General features: G+C 50.7%; 1 protein-coding gene across 2 annotated transcripts in view; it reads right to left on the bottom strand.

Annotated features, from left to right (window-relative positions):
* The window catches only part of RCOR1 (REST corepressor 1), a 107,700-nt gene extending 97,464 nt beyond the window's left edge, over positions 1–10,236 (bottom strand). For both annotated transcript variants that reach the window (XM_028507106.2, XM_036014103.1), the window contains exons 1-2: positions 9,684–10,236; positions 9,535–9,594 (exon numbers count right to left, since the gene is read on the bottom strand). In XM_028507106.2, coding sequence (XP_028362907.1) covers positions 9,535–9,594; positions 9,684–9,993 — 370 coding nt within the window. In that variant the 5' untranslated portion in view covers positions 9,994–10,236. The remainder of the gene's footprint in view (positions 1–9,534; positions 9,595–9,683) is intronic.
* Between the last annotated feature and the right edge of the window lie 6,877 nt (positions 10,237–17,113).

Below are 17,113 nucleotides of genomic sequence, written 5' to 3'. Positions count from 1 at the left end.
GGTATCAAAACAATTGTAACAGTATTTCAGTGCACTCAAGAAGTTAGAAGACTGAGTATCTAAGCAGAGTCACGAAATACATTTAAAAAAAGACTCAAATCAAACTTCTAGATAGGAAACCTATAATGTCTGAGATTTTAAAATATACTGGATGGGGTTAATGGCAGATTAGATATTGCACAAGGAAAGATTCGTAAACTTAAAGCTACAGCAATAAAAAGCATACAAAATGAAACAAAAAAAAAGAACAAACATCAGTTAAGTAATGAGACTTCAAATAGCCTAAAATATCGGGCAGGACAAAAGTAGGTTTACAGCTGTTCATATGAAAAATAATCCAGTAATAAATAATAATACAAGAATAAACTGCCCTAGCAGGTGTATGGCTCAGTGGACTAAGTGCTGGCCTGCAAACCAAAGGGTCACCAGTTCGATTCCCAGTCAGGGCACATGCCTGGGTTGTGGGCCAGGTCCCCAGAGAGGGGCCCATGAGAAACAACCACAGTGATGTTTCTCTCCTTCTCTTTCCCCCTCCCTCCCCCTCTGTCTAAAATGAATAAATAAGGTCTTTTTAAAAAAGAGAGTAAACTCACACACTCACAACTGTACATCTACTTTTGCCCCATCCTGTGTATGTGTAACTGTACATTTTAAATATGTACAATTTATTTTATGTCAGTTATACCTCGATAAGGCTGTTTCTAAAAACCTAATCTTCCGAGACATACTGTGGTTCCAGCCCTACATCTGTCTGCAGCATGGCCCCACGTCTCTGTCATCTTTCTGGTTTAAGCAGGTACTAAATAACCACCTCAACAAATGATGCTTTCCTAAGCTTTCCATTTTCCAAGAAGCTTTCTACTTGCTTTCTCGAGAAGACTTATTTTGAATACCTTAGTAACAACATTTTAACGAATACTTCATGAGAGGAACTCAGTACACAGCTATCATATTTATCAGCTGTACCAGTACCACAGTTCACCACGCACCTTGATTAAAAAAGCAAAACTTCTGAACTAATTACGAAAATTCAAAACAAGGAAGCTCTCCATTCATGGGAACCGCTGCATCAGCGCTAACAGAGCTTCCTGGGAGAATGAAAATGCTCCGTGTCATGCTCTCCAATGCGGCAGCCAGTGGGCCCGCCGGGCGCCTGGAATGTGGCCAGCGTGACAGAACTGCATTTCCCGCTGAATTGTAATAAATTTAAACAGTTACATACAACTAGTGGCTACACTATTGGACAGCAGAGCTAAAGACAAAAAGGAAATCGAGATTAAAATTTTTAAGAATGATTTGGATTTTAAAGTAATTTTTATTTTTCTACATTTCTTAAGGGTTTATTTATTTATTTTTAGAGGGGGGGAGGGAGGGAGAAAGAGAGGGAGGCAAACATCGATGTGTTTTGATGTGTGGCTGCCTCGGTGTGGCGTCCCCTGCTGGCGGCCTGGCCTGCAACTCAGACAAGTGCCCTGACTGGGAACCGAACCAGCGACCCCTCAGTTCTAAGGCTGACATCAGTCCACTGAGCCACACCAGCCAGAGCTCAAAGCAATTTTGAAAACATTTACTGCTTATATATTATGTAATATTAACTTTTACCCTAATAAACACCATAGAATCATAAATAATGAGAAACTATGGTTTAAACCTTAGCTGAAAGGCCCATTTTGTCTGAAACTTCTTCCTGGTTTCCTCAAGAGCCCCCGCCCAGCACAGACAGACTAAGGTGACTGCACCGGGCCACACCCGACAGTGCCCTCTGTGTACTGTCGGCATCGGGAGTGTGGGAAGAGTGGGAAGAGTGGGAAGAGTGGGGAACGGGAACTAACCGCTTGATGGTTATGCGATTTTTCTTCCAGGGGGATAAAACCACTTTAGAACTGACCGGTGGTGTCTGTCACAACAGTGTGGGTATCCAAAATCCCACTGAACTGTTTGCTTTAAAATGGTTATTACGTTACATAAATTTTACCCTGATTTAAAAAAAGATTTTAAGAATAAACCTAAGCAAGCCTTGATTGGTGTGGCCCAGTGGGTTGAGTGCCAACCCGTGAACCAAAAGGTCGCTGGTTTGATTCCCAGTCAGGGCACATGCCTGGGCTGTGGGCCAGGTCCCCAGTAGGGGGCGCACGAGAGGCACCCACACAGTGATGTTTCTCTCCCTCTCTTTATGCTTCCCTTCCCCTCTCTCTAAAAATAAATAAATAAAATATTTTTTAAACGTCTAGTCAAGGAAAGTCAACCACACCAAGCATATGTTCTCATTAAACTCAGAACCACGCTCAGCTATGACAAGTTAGCAGCAGATGAACCTAACTAGCAGCTCAAATGACAATGGACAAGACACCACTGGCTCCCACAAGGCTTTATGGTGCTGAGGAGTGGGAGTGTCCTCATTTGGAAAAGATCAAAGCATACAAATAATCTGTGCACATTATCTATATGCAAATTAATTCCTTTTAGAAAAGGACTGACGAACACAACACACACTGTTTATCACACATGTAAGTATGTGCTGAAGCACAACAAGGTGCCGGGGCACTCTGATGGCCTGGAGAGGGTGACATTCAGGTCCCACTTCAGAGGGAGAGCGCGGAGCAGTGTAATCAGCCAAAGACCAGCAGCCAGCAGGCTGGCACCTTGCAGATTCACGGCAGCATGAATTCCAAGGCCAGGCCAACGACTGAACACGGCAGGGCCATTCCTGCCCGGTGGGCCCTTGCAACAGTCTCTGCTCTGGCAGAAATTTCCTCCGGCTGCACCGCAGTCCCGACCCCAGATCCAGCGTCGGTCTCCCTTTTGTGTTTCCCCTCACAGGTATCACACCCACATCCAGTCTGAAGGCTCTGACCACCTCGCCTTCTCCCCCCATCTTTATCCCGCACAGACATTTGCACCTATGAATCCCTTGCACATACAAATCTACCTCAACACCTGCTTCTCAGAGGATGCAAACAAGCTATCACAGGAATAAATAAACCGACTCCTGAGTAGTGAAGGAGGGAGTGGAGGAATCAGCCTCAGCTGCACCTGAACACATACGGCTGAATGGTAAGTGTGTAATCACAGTGGTGGGTGCATGAGAGGGCTGGATGTGTTTCCTGTTCTAGTCGAACATTTTTTTAACAAATCTATTTTTACAGCTCTATCCTACTTTATGTTAATTTGCAAGGACATTCAAACATGCACAATAGCCTGGCTGGCATAGCTCAGTGGACTGAGCGTGGGCTGCGAACCAAAGCGTCACAGGTTCGATTCCCAGTCAGGCCACCACATACCTGGGTTGCAGTCAACAGCCCCCAGCAACCGCACATTGATGTTTCTCTCTCTCTCTCTTTCTCCCTCCCTTCCCTCTCTAAAAATAAATAAAATCTTTAAAAAAAAAAACATGCACAATAACTAGCTAGTTTTTGAAAGTTTAACTTTTATATAGGTTACTGCACCCAGTAACAAGGTTCTGAAACTTCTAAAACAATGAAAGTTTTTTTGCTATAGGACTGAAGTGAAGAGATACCAGCTTTGGCTGCTCACGGAATAGGGCATCATGATTTTCAGTGTCTGAGAGAAAACTGATGGGAAAAGTCTGCAGTACTTGACAGGTATTTGTATACACAAAATAAAATTATTTGTCCACCTTGAAAAAAATTTTTTAATAAAACAATAAAAGTTTGGAGTCTGGCCTCATAGAGCCCTAAGTCTCCCTTAAGATACTTTCAATAACTAGGCACTGACAGACAGACACGCAAGTCACTTTATCTCCCTAGGTCTCATTTTCCTCAGCTGGAACACAGGAAGGGTGGACTATAGGGACATTACAGTTTTCTCTCATTACTTTAAGGGAGAGGAAAATCCAGAAATTTCAAAGAATTAGGTCTAGGGTACAATTTTTACTAAGATCCACATCTTAAAGAATTTGACTACTTTGGAAAAAAATAGGACTTTTGGGGTTATTAACATTTCATTTAAATACTTTAATATTAGTTTAAGATGTGTATTTCTCTCAAACATTTTAGCAAAACACTTTTGCCACCTTACATCAACTTGAAAATATTGTATGTTTAAAATCAACAGAAACCATAAAACTCAACCAGAGGCTGAATATATGTATTATTAAAACTTCTAATACATGAAACAGAAAAAATTGTTACATTGCAATTATATCCCTCCCTATCCTTTCTAGGATCACAATATTTTCCACAATTGCTATTTAACGCTGCAGGAATTATTAACTCAGTCCAAATCATGAAATCAGCGTTCCACCCTCCTTTCTGACCTCTCCTGTGCTGCTGCCGCAGAGTCAGTCTCACCAGAGCGTGACTTCAAGTTCTCCGTTTCGAACATAAATACTTATTGCATACTCCTTAGCAAAGATCACCATTATCCCTTAGAGTAAAGGGACAAAATAGAAGCCTTATTTCTTACTTTTAAATTATGCATGGAAGAACCTCTGAGAAAGGCTAAGAAAGTGTAGGCTAGCTAACCTGTAAGTCAATTACAACAATTTCTGTAGCAAGAGAAAAATACAAAAAGTTTGATAAACTGGAGAAGAATACAGTAGCCTGGGTAGAAGGTTGATGTTTCATCTCTAAAGACCTTCTTAAACTAAACTGCCCCACAGACCTTTATAACGCCAAGAAAAATGAGTAAGAGTAAGCCTGAATTTCTTCAGCACAAATGACCTTTAACAATGCCTTTGAAACACCTCTGCTACGGTCAGCCTCAGCCCACTAACCTTTTCATCCCAACATCACCCGTGGAAGGGGACCATTGTGACACAGCATGCCTCAAAAGTACTCACTCTCAAAGACCCATTTAGAGCAAAAAAACTCCCTAGCTCAGAACCTGCTTAATATGCCTGGCCCACGGATGGAGTCAAGTTTTCTTTTGTACATCCGGAACCTTGATCCAAACAGGTTCACCTCTTCCCTTTGAAAACTCTGTGTTCCTTTCTACTACATAAATGTTTCTGAACTAGTTCTCTCTCCTCCGGGAATTTACCAGAATTGCAGCAGGTACCTGTAACTTAAAAGCAATCACCTTCAAGTATCTTGGTCTACGATCTGCATCCACACCAGCGGCTTCGCTATAATCCCGTCTAGCCTAGGAGTCAAGCGGGCAGTGTGGGGACCACTCCTTGGCAAGAGCCGTCGTGGGCACGACTGGGGCAGCAGGAAAGGTCTCCGGAGCACTCGCGGCATGCCGCGTACTGAGCTAGGCAATTTAGGGCTATCAGCTGTGTCAGTCCCTTCTCCTGAGGAAGTCCCACGATCTGTTTCACAGAAAAGGCAAAAATGAAGGTGCTTGCCCGGAGTCAACAGACAGTCAGCAAGAGGCCCTGGCAGGATTCGACCTCGGGCCTCCCAGCTCTCACAGCCCAGCTCGGGGAGGCCAGTCCACGCCGCCTCTGAAATCAGGTAGGGCGGCTACAACCAGCACCACACACAGCAAGTGATGACAGGACCCTGATTCAGACTGAGGAACCGGAGGCTCCTGGAGGCAGAATGACCAGCCCTCCCTTCTGTCCCCTTCTCAGTCACAGAGGAGGGTGCACAGCCCTGACAACCCGCCCTGATGAAGGCGATCAACACTCCTGACCCCGACCCCTCTCTTAACAGGAACAGCGCCATGGGTGTGTTTGAATCACAAACCATTCACCAAAGCTTGAATTTTGGAATATCTATAAAACTGATTTTTACAATGAAACGAAAGCACAGAAAACAATGTGTTCAAAGGGTTACACAGAACCACTAGTAAAAAAAAAAAAAAAAAAGAAAAGAAAAGTAGATCAAGATGCCCTGTTCAGTAAAATTATTCCACGTTAAAATGTAACACACTTTTGTCCTGGCTGGCGTAGCTCAGTGGATTGAGCGCGGGCTGCGAACCAAAGCATTACAGGTTCAATTACCAGTCAGGGCACAGGCCTGGGTTGCAGGCCACGGCCCCCGGCAACCACACACTGATGTTTCTTTCTTTCTTTCTCTCCCTCTCCCTCCCTCTCTCTCTCTCTCTCTCCCTCTCTCTCTCTCCTTCCCTTCCCTCTCTAAAAATAAATAAATAAATAAAGAGATTAATTAAAAAAAAATAAACTGAGAGAATAAATACACACACACTTCGAAAAAAAAAAGTAACACACTTTTAATACCAGTCAACTCTGAAGTGCTATTTGAGCCAATGACAACCACAATTTTCAAATCTGATTAAACCTATTGGAATCAATGTTTCAAACATGGGTTGTATGTTTAAAGGCCCCTTACCACAAAAATATTTACCACTAACACTTCCTCTCTGTAAGAGTCTTCATTTTACTATCAGTGAACTGTGATACTGAAAACCAGCTCAGGACAGGACAGAACGTGACAGTAACACATGCTTCAGAAAACAAAGAACTGGAGTCAACCCCCAAACCCCGTCCCTGTGCTCCTCCAGCTAGAAGACAACAAAGAAAAAGACTTCCAAACAAATGATCAAATACATGGGCTCAACAGCTTCTTCCTTTGCATGCCTATTGGGAACATTCCCATTTTTGTGCAGAAAACACTACTCATTCCAAAACAAGTCGTCCTTTGCAACTGCAGAAAATAACCAACCAGCGGAGGACAGGATGAGTGTGCCTCCCCATCTCCGTTCTGTGACTACTAAATTCTAGGGGAGACCAATGACAACTCAGCACATGCTGCGGCCCTGGGACTGGGAAGGGGGCGGACGCCAGGCGAGAACAGAGCCCAGGTTACAGGTGCAGAGCGGCACGCAGGTCTGTGTGTTTCAGTCCAACGGACAGGACTTTTTCTATCGCTGTAAACATAGATGGTGTCGTCATTACCAAGCCACATCGCAGTCCACTGATGGGCTGTGAGCAACCACAGACAGAAGGGAACCTTCCTTGGGCTGTTGGGGAATATCCCACAGTCCGGGTTTCAACCTAAATTTGCTTTTAAAGCTAAACAGGGCCAAGTTGGGATACTGTGGATAAATAAAATCTGACTTAAAAATTACAATCAACTGCTCCCCTCACACATCTTTACCACAGGGGCCAAAACGCTTTCTGATGAGTTCCACACTCACCTACCTATTCAAATTCTGGTAGAGAGAAAGGAAGAGAGGCGCATTCAAAACTCAGGCAGGGAGAAAGAAAAAGCAGTAACAAGCACAACTTAATCCATACTATTCCTAACTTGTACTCAGGGAAAGAATCTGTTTTAAGACTAAAGACTTTTAAAAAAATGTGTTTTGTTTCATGAAAAGAACCCGGTGACCATTTCTACTCCAGAAATGGAAGTTGTCTCTTCCCTTAGATTTTAAGGTATATGAGAACACACTCAAGAAAAATCATTAGGAGACAAGTCCCACAATTCCCAGCAATGCCTAGGAATGTGTCCCACTGATGGGACTGGCAAAACAGGGTCTGAAATTATTCCATAGCAGTTAGATGCCCTTCTGGGTTCAAACAAACACAACACAGGAAGTTTGGAAATGTTAACACCAAGACCCAATCCACTGGCAGTAAAACTATGCAGCAGAACATTTACAATGTCTTACTTTTTGAATGGCAGGTCTCTGGCAAATTTACGCTTGCACCAATCCCATAACAAGTAAGTGCAAGGACAGCTCAAAATATGATCCTATTACATGTGCTGTTTCAAAGAAGAGAACAACTGTAGGCCCTGGCTGGGTAGTTCAGTAGGTTACAGGGTCATCCCCATCCACCAAGGTTGCGGGTTGGATCCTGGGTCAGGGCACATACAAGAATCAACCAATGAGATATAAAGAAGTGGTACCAAAAAAAATCAACAAATTTATGTTTCTCTTTTTCTCTCTCTCTTTCTCTGTCTAAAATCAATCAATAATTAAATTTCAAAAAAGAAAACAACTCGAAAGTTCGGTTCCTCACTAACAACGCAGCACTAGACAGCATCAATACTTAGAAGATGGTTATGTCGGAAATTAATTCCTATGGTTGCCATCAAATACGCTCTTTCCCTTAGTCACATCCAACACATTTAAAGAAAGCTTGCAAAACTAACACATATAACCAAAAGATACCCAAAACTGACCAACTCACTAAAACTAAACATTTGTGCAAGCTGGTTTTGAACACTGCGGGGCAGGGGGTGTGTGACTCGGTGACAAGCTCTGCTTTATGTTCTGTATATTAAAACAAAGATGGACTTGACCTACAAAATGAAGATGGGGTCAACTGTAACCAAAAAGCAGCATGCTTCCCCTGGTGGCCAACCAAGGAATGGAGGAGGCACGCACGGAGGAGCAACGCCTGGTCTCCTGGCCCCATCCTGTCACTCGGGGAAATGAGAAGTGACTGCCAAAAAAGGAAGATGCCGGGCGAGGGGAAACTATCCGAAACACCAACAGGAGTTTCAGCGGAATACAACCCTGGGTGTCGGACTCCCTGAACGTAACAGACCTGAGTCCGTGGACCCAACCCGAGGAGGCACACACGGGGAAGGTCATTTTTCTCCGGGGAGCCCAGGAGCTCCCCCGGGGATCCCCGAGTGTTTTCACCCCAAAGAACACCCGGAGTTCAGTCCCTTAGTAACAGCTGGGGAGCAATCGCCTCTCCCGGAGACCAGACCCGTGCAGTTTTGTGCAGTCTCGCTCCCAAAGAGAAGCATTTGTGCATCTGTTTCTCAAAGAAACTAGCAGGGGAACCTACAGAGAGAACCTCCGGCTCGAAAGCCCTCCAGCCGGGAGGCCTCTTAACTCCAGTTCCACACGATTCGCTTTTGAATTTCACTTCTGAAAAAATAAAATAACACCCTGTCCTTTGAAACATTCTCTGTGCCGGCAACCTTTAAAGACTGCCTCGCACGGAGGCAGGCTGGAGTCTCCTGCATTAGAACCCGACGAATTCCTTTGTCTGATTGGGTTTTTCTGGTACCGCTGTAAATCCGCTTCCCCGCAGAGCAGCAGCGAGGGGAGCGAAGGCTCCGGTCTGGGGTGCAGGGAGCGCCCGGGGTGGAGGTCCCCGGGGAGGCTCGAGCTTCGGCAGGTTCCATTCTTCCACAACCCCTTCCTTCCACAGCCAGGGGGAGGGGGGCTGCACACGCATCCGCAGCCCGGTCCGAGGGCTGCGGCAGGCGGCTCCCCCGGGACAGGATCTGGGAGGTCGGGGCACCCCTCGCCCTCGGGCAGCGGCGGGAGTGGGGGCGCTCGGAGCCCCGGGGCCCGAGGAGAGGCCCCGGGCAGCACTCGCTAGTGGAGCGCGGGGTCCGAGGCCGCCCCGGGTCCGGGCTCGCGAGATGCTAACTCTCCGGCGCGGCCACCCTCCTCCCCCCGGCCGGGGCGCAGCCCGTCCGGACCCCGCACTGCCGGGGCCGCCTCGGGTCCCGGGGGCGCGGGGGGCGGCCGGCCCTCCCGGCGGGCGGAGGCGCCGGCACCCCACGCCGAGTGTGCTTCCCTCCCGGTCGCGCCTGCTGTTCCCCCCGCGGACGGCAGGGCGAACACACAAAAAGAAAGTTGTCCAAGGGCTCCCGCCCCTTCGGGCCCCGGCCGGGCGGCCGGCCGGGCACTACTCACCGGGGTCGAAGTCGGGCACCGCCGCCTGGTACTGGGGTCCCACCCGCATGCCGCCGCCACCTGCGGGGAAGCAGAGCACGGCGGTCAGCGAGCGCGGGCTGACCGCGGGCGCGGCGCGGCGCGGGCGGCGCGGGGCGGCTGCCACCTACCGTGCTCCTCGTCGCTGGACGAGCCCGAGCTGCCTTCCTCCCAGGAGTTGCTGCTGCTGTTGCCATTGGGCGCCGCCGCCGCCAAACTTTTATTCTGCCCATTGCTGGGGGCGGCGGCGGCGGCCGAGGCGGCGGAGGCGGCGGCGGAGGCGGCGGTGGCCGAGGCGGCGGCCGAGGCGGCCGAGGCGGAGGCGGAGGCGGCCGAGGCGGCGGCGGCCGAGGCGGCGGACGAGGCGGCCGCGCTGGCCGCGTTGTTCCTTCCTCTGCGCTTCCCTGACACCTCGGGGCCCTTCTCCACCATGGCCGGCATCGGCGGGGGCCGGGGCCGTGCGAAAGTGACGGGGACCCCCGGCTCCTGAGGAGGGGGCGCCGGGACAGGGGGAGGGGTTTGCGGGTCGGCGCGGGGGCCTGGCGCGCGCGGCGGGCGCGAGCTGGAGCCGGGGGCGGCCCAGGCGGGCGGAGCGCGGGGCCGCGTTAAGCCCCCAGCGCCGAGCCGAGCGCAACTTTCGCTCTCATCGCCGGCCGCACTTCACTGGCACCAACTACTCCGGGAGCAGCGGGCGGGAGGGAGGGGAGGGGCCTGGGAAGCCGCGCGCAGCCCAACCCTGCAGGGGCCCCGCCCCCGCGTGGCCCCATTGGCTCCTGTGGGATTTTGACGGCGAGCGGCAGCCCGGTTGGCTCGATGCGCCTGTCTGTCCGAGGGACGGGGCGGGAGAGAGGAGAGGGGCTCGGGCTTCCGTTGGTCAGGTTCGGTTGACGCGTATCGCCCGCTGTACAGGGTTTGAGCTTTGCAATCTCTTTACGCCCCATGATCCATCTCTCTAGGCAATAGCGAGGAGTTAGCTGCCCTCCCCGCCCCCTCCCTCTTGCCAAGGCTCCCACACCCTCACCTGTGCGCAACCTCCGCAGCTTCGCCCCCTCCCCATTCCTCGAAGGGCCCCACCGAGGGTCCCCTCGGCTTCAAAAAGTAAAATAGGCTCGACACGAGAACAGAAATCGAATGCAAGGTCGGGACTACTTTCCCCCTCGCGCGGAGGATTACATGCCACAGTTTGAATGGTTCTATACAAAGAGGAGAAACTAATTGAAAGAAACTAATTGCGCCCCCACTTTCCCCAAGGGATTTGGGGGTGTAGCGGGGCCGGGAAAACCCTGGTACAGAGGACAGGGTTCCCAGGTGACAGTCTCCCCTGAAGGAAATGGAAGCAGTGTGGGAGCTGGCGGCGTGGTGAAGCTTTCTGCTAATTGGGTGGGGGGAGGTTGGAAGTCACCGTAATTGCCTGAGTTGCGGGGCGCGTCGTGTCTCCCGAGGTCGGACCGGAGGGTCCCTGTCATCCTGATGGCCGTTTAGAGATCGGCGAAGGGGCCGAATTGTCCCGGGGGGGAGGGAACACGTGCAGAAATGGGGAGGAGGACTTAGAGAAATGGGCTGGGGGCCCGGATGGGTAAAGAGGAAGAAGCTATTTTCATCCCAGGCCTTGGTAGGGGAGGAGGGTCAACTTCCTCCAAGGCAGGAGCCAGTTTTCCGGATCTGCTGCCTGTCGTATCTCCCCCACTTCACCCCGGGCATGGCGAGAGGGAGAGCACGACCCATCCTGAAACACCCCTGCTCTGGAGACTGACCACCGGCCTGCCTAAGGGTGACTTTATAGCTAGATGGGGGGGGGGGGGCGGGGGAGTGTGTGACCTCTCTGGAGGTCCGTATCTGCCCCGCCCCCACCCCAAACCATACGCTGTTCGTCCATAATTAGCAGGCGAGAGAAGGTCTATAAATGATCTTTTTTAATGCAGTGATGGCTATTTTTCTTTTAAGTTACTTCAAACCTGAGCTTATTATGGGGACAGTTTACACCAGCTCAGGTTATAAATAGCTACAGGGAGAAATCCGGAGTTTTATGGTTTTAAAGCCCGAATAAATAAGCAGGGTGATCGCTTCCACGTTTTCTGCAGCACCGAACCATTATTATAACTTCAGTAAAGTGACCACGTTCATTTCTGCTTAAATGGCCTTTGAAAAAAGGGGCTGGGCGCCCTCCCTTCCCATGGAGGAGACCTGCCCCCACCAATAAGGTTAGAGTCCACACTCCTGGACTCCCCTTAAAGGTAGAGACCTCTCTTTGGAGAGACCAAGGGCCCGTACCAGGGGTACGGGTGTGTGCCCCTGGCATACTCCTTGCCAGCCAGCCTAGGTAGGATGTAGACAGCAAAGCTAAGGGTTAGGTACCACAGGTGGCATTCCCCCTGGGGCTGGCCACCTGGCTCAGGGCTGTGACATATCCGGAGGTGAGAAATGAGGTTAAGAGCAGGATGAGCTGCTGGCTAGGTGTCTATGAAGTTCTACCACTAGGCACTGGAAAGATTAGCCTGTAAGAACACAAAGGTAATATTGAGTCATGTATTAGGGCAGCAGGCATGGCACAGCATGCAGTCATCAGAGCCACCCACCTCCTCCAAAGCTGGGGCTGCTTCCTGTCTGGATTAGACTTGTGGGTGCACCACCGGGCGTTCCAACTATTCATGTTTCTCAGCAAATATTAACACCTAACATGTATCAGGCCCTGTACTAGTTTGTCCGACCCCAGGACCACATGCATACTACATTGGCCTTGAACCTCTCAGCTTCCTCATCAGTAAAACAGGTGATAATATGTACCTCCTGGCCCAGGCAATGTTTAGAGTTCATCGTCCCACCTCCCCACCCCATGCCTTCCACCACAGGAAGCCGTCCAACCTGAGGGAGAGCCCCACTTCCTGCTCCTGCTGTTGCTTGGGGTGGGGGCTTCCACACACCACACTTCCTATTGGGAATTTGTGATCTCAGACTTCAAACTGGCACTCTATAGAGTCAGCAGCTCTACCCTGCTTTTTGGTGACATTCTCTGGGACTAAAATGTCACACCTTCTCTCCCTTCTCTACACCTCCCACAGCCCTTTCTGCCCTCACCTCCAGCCCCGGGCCTCATCTCCCTTTTCAGTGTGAAATACTGAAGCCATCAGATAGGATCCCTGTACCTTCCAGTCCGCAGGCACCCTTCTGCTGCGGCTGGCAGCCCCTTATGCTCTCCTGTGCCATCAGCCCCTGTCCCCATGGTCGGCATTTTCAAGAAGGGGGGGGAGGGGAAATTCTCCCTTGCTCCTAAATGCCCTTCTGCCTCCTCCCCATTTCTCTACTCCCCCGACAGAAGATGGCAAAGATGGGTCTATACCTGTCTTCTCCACCCCCTCCCTTCCCAGCCCCTCCTCGCCCCGCCCCAGCAGGGCTGTGTCCCCATTCTCCGTTCTTGCAGCGGAGTCCACCACTTCTCGGACCTCGTTCTCCTACCTCACAAAGCACTGCCCCTTAGCCCCCTCCTTCCAACCTGTGATTGCTGGGGCTCCTCCTGGAACCACTGCTCTGTGCCTGGCACATGTTAAACATTCGTGGAGAAATGAACAACAGGGAATGCAGGCTGCTGTGGATGCACAGAGCAGAAGCCATCCCAGTGCGGGGTGGCTTTCTGGAATAAGGGAAGTCTGACCAAGACATAAAATCTGCCCCCATGATGGGGGGTTGGGGTTGCCAGCCCAGCATCTCCCCAGAGGTAGCCCCTCCTCAACAACCTCATCCAGGCGGTTAGCTTGAGGCTTCCCAATGCAACCCAACCAGCACAGGCCCCAGGCCTGGCCAATCAGAGCACCCAGCCCACTGGCTGCAGCGATTGGCTCAGGTATGGGCACATGACCTAGCCAGGCCAATCAGGGCCCTTTCAGGAACTTTTTCTGGAGCTTGCAAGGAAGGGCTTCTCAGGAGCTAAGGACTAGAGAAACCTGGAGCCTCCTGGGCAGGGCCAGGTGCTGGGCACCGGAGGAGGTGCCTGCGCTCTGGCTCCCGCAGGTTGTGTGAGCACCTGAGCGCCAGGCCTTGCCGGCCCACCCCAGTCTGGGCCCTGCTCCAGGGAGCCCAGCCTCGTCTGCCAGTCCGTGGAGAGAGGCGGGTTGAGTCCTGATAGGATCTTTGTACTCTCCCTCCCCAGTGCACCCACCCCATAAACCAGGCCTCGATTCCTGGCCTTTTAAATTGAGCCACTTGAGTTTCTGTTACAACTCCGAGAATCCAGAATGATGCAAATTATTAGACATTGACCCCGTGCAGAATACGGAAAGTCTATGCAGGCAAAGGAAATAGCACCTTCGCCCTCCTGTGGAAAGCTTAACGACGATAGCTAGTATCTTCAGCTTGTGACTGCCTGGTTCTGCGCTCAGATGGAGCCCTTTTAATCCGCCTGATAATCCCACCAGGTGAACGGCTCTGGCTGGCTCACCCAGCCTTGGATAAAGGAAACTGAAGCTGCTAGAGAAGTCATCTGCCTAAGCCGGGCAGCTGGCGCGCGGAAGAGGCGGCAGGTTTCAGCCACAGGAGACCCGGAGTTCTGCTCCCGGGAGACCTAGGAGGCTGGGAGGGCACGGAGGGAGGTGTGCGCCAATGCCCTGACTGGACATGCAGTGTTTACCGTGCTTAGTGCTGCTATGCTTTAGTTTTAATGTTACTATAGTTAGATGGCTTCTTAGAAAATTCTAGGCAAAGAATGGCTTCCCCCATGGCTGGAGCCAGGCAGAGGGGACCAGGCTGGGCTGCGGGTGCTGGGAGGACAACCCTGAAGCCAGTCTTGGAAGGTTCAAGCCGCCAAAACACAGGTCAGAAACAGAGGCCTGGGGCAGGGATTTTGGCCAATGGCAGGAGTTCTTAGCCTGAAGTCAGGATCAGAATTCCAAGAACCGAGAACCTGGGAGGGGATTACAGATTTATGTAAATGAATCTCTAACTGAAATGCAGCATTTTCTTCCATTGTGAGTGCAGGCGGTAGTAGCAAGAGCTGCCACTACCTACGTCCCGCAGAGAAGTCATGAGACCGTCTCATCACATCACAGTTAGAGGGACCTCAGGACGGCGAACACCCTCGTCTCCAAAATCACAGGAGGTGCTAGGCCCGCTGCCAGGTCCTGTTATTCGAAGCGTTAATAACTCAAGAAACAGTTCGAAATGGATCATAACCCAACTGTAAGCGCTAAAACCCATAAAACTCCTAGGAGAGCCCTGATTGGTGGGGCTTGGTGGGTTCGGCGGCGTCCGGCAAACGGAAAGGCTGCCAGTTGGATCCCCAGTCACCGCCCGTGCCTGTGTTGGGGGCCCAGTCCCTGGTTAACTCTTAGGAGCCAACACAGGAGTAAGTCTTCCTGACCTTGAGTTAGGCAAAGGCTTCTCAAAGACAATTCTAAAAGCATAAAGAACGACAACATCATCAAAAATAAGTAAACCGGACGTCATCAAAATTAAAAACTTTTGTGTTGCAAAGGATCCATCAAAAAAGTAAAAACAGGGGAGGGCAGAGAGGGCGGGGAGGGCAATTCCTTAGGGAAGGCAGCAGAATAATAAAAGTATATTGAGCCCTGGCTGACGTAGCTCAGTGTACACCAGTGCACTGAGCACGGGCCTGCAAACCAAAGAGCTGCTGGGTCCATTCCCCGTCAGGGCAAAGGCCTGGGTTGCAGGCCAGCCCCCAGCGGGGCATGTTCAAGAGGCAGCTGCACGTGGATATTTTTCTCCCTCTCTTTCTCCTTCCTTTCCCCTAAAAATAAAATTTATCTAAAAATAAATAAAATCTTTAAAAAAATATGTTGAGCATTTTTTAAAAAGTATAAACAATCCACACAATGGGAAACCATGGCAAGTCATCACTGGTAAGGGAACTTATCTAGAATATATAAAGAACTCTCACTATTCAGTAATAAAAAGATGAATAACCCAGTTTTAAAATGGGTGAAGTATCTGAATAGGCATTTGTCCACAAAAGGACATGCAAACGGCCGATGAGCCCGTGAGAAGATGCTCAACATGAGCCATCAGGGACATGAAATCACAACGGCGGTGAGACGCCACTTCCCGCCCACCGGGGTGGCGAGAATGAGAAGCCGAGATGGTACCAAGTGTTGGCGAGGATGTGGAGAACCCGGACCCCCCACGTGCTGGCGTGCTGTGCTGGCGGCGGGGTGTGGAATAGGGCAGCTGCTGGGACAAATAGGCTGGCAGGTCCTCGTAGGACCCACCAATTCCACCCTTAGATTCGTAACCGAAAGAGCTGAAAACACGTGTCCGCACAAACGCTGTTTATACACATGTTCATAGCAGTGTCAGTCACAATAACCAAAAAGTAGAAACAATTTATGTCCATCAACTGATGAATAAAGGAGCAAAATGCAGTCTACAAAAGACAAATAAAAAATGAAAATGGACAATTTAAAAAGAGAGAGAGATTAAAAGAAAAAAAAGAAAAAGAAATAAAATTTAATTTAAAATGTGGCCTACAGCTCTGGCTGGGTAGCTCAGCTGGTGAGAGCGTCTCCCCAATAGGCCAAGGCCGTGGGTCCGATCCCCAGCCAGGGCGCAAAGGAGAAGCAGGCAGTGCACGCACGAGTGGGTGGAACAACAAATGGATGACTCTTCCCCCATCCCGCCCTTACTCCCTCTCTCTCTAAAATCAACAGATAACTCTTTTAATAAAAATGAAATGCAACATTATTCAGCCATAAAAAGGAATGACATCCTGACCCATGCTACAACATGGATGAATCTCGAAAAAAGTACGTGAAATGAAAGAAGCCAGTCACAAAAGGCCACATGGTATATGATTCCATTTACGTGAAGTGTCCAGCACAGGCAAATGTGCAGAGACAGGAAGTAGACCGGTGGTGGCCAGGGGCCCCACGGGGAGGGGACCAGGCAGCGACTGGCAATGGGCGTGGTTTTCTTTTGGAAGTGATGCCAGCAATCGTCTGCGGTCGATTGTAGGGTTGACCGCTCAACACTGTGGCTGTGCCGAAGACCACTGAACCGCTGGGTTGAAGCGGGTGCACCGCTCGGACGGCCGGGAGAGGAGGCACGGCCAGAGTCTGTCATCAGGGTAGGGCTCAAGAGGGAAGCACCAGCCTGGCCCTTTCCTGCCGCTTTACCCAGACACCTTCAGGAACGTGCTACTCTTTATCTGAGAAACCTCCCCGGTGGGCATGGGAGCTTGGAGCAGGCCACAGGCCCGGGGTCAGTGTGGGGCTGCCCAAAGTGCCCCCCTCAGTGGCCACCAGCACATGGGATGGCTAATGGCAACTGAGACAGACCCCAGCCCTGAGAGGTGGCTGGAGGAAGTCTCCAGGGTGAAGACCAGCAGTCCTCCAGTCCCAGGTCTGTCTCAAGGTTCCCTAGTTTGGGGACCTTCTCCCCTCCTGCAGGAGTGGCTCAGGGCATACCGCTCCTCCCACCAGCACACATGGTCTGCGTTGTGCCCACCTGTCCTTCATGTCTCAGCCCACAGGCCCCCTCCTGCAGGAAGCCCCTCTGACTTCCCTGACCACGTCAGGCCCCTGCCCCAGCCCTGGTCCCTGAGACACTCCTTGCTTGG

Source organism: Phyllostomus discolor, chromosome 1 (assembly GCF_004126475.2).
Source record: "Phyllostomus discolor isolate MPI-MPIP mPhyDis1 chromosome 1, mPhyDis1.pri.v3, whole genome shotgun sequence".
In the NCBI taxonomy this organism is placed as follows: Eukaryota; Metazoa; Chordata; class Mammalia; order Chiroptera; family Phyllostomidae; genus Phyllostomus; species Phyllostomus discolor.
This window is presented reverse-complemented; position numbering and strand designations above follow the sequence as displayed.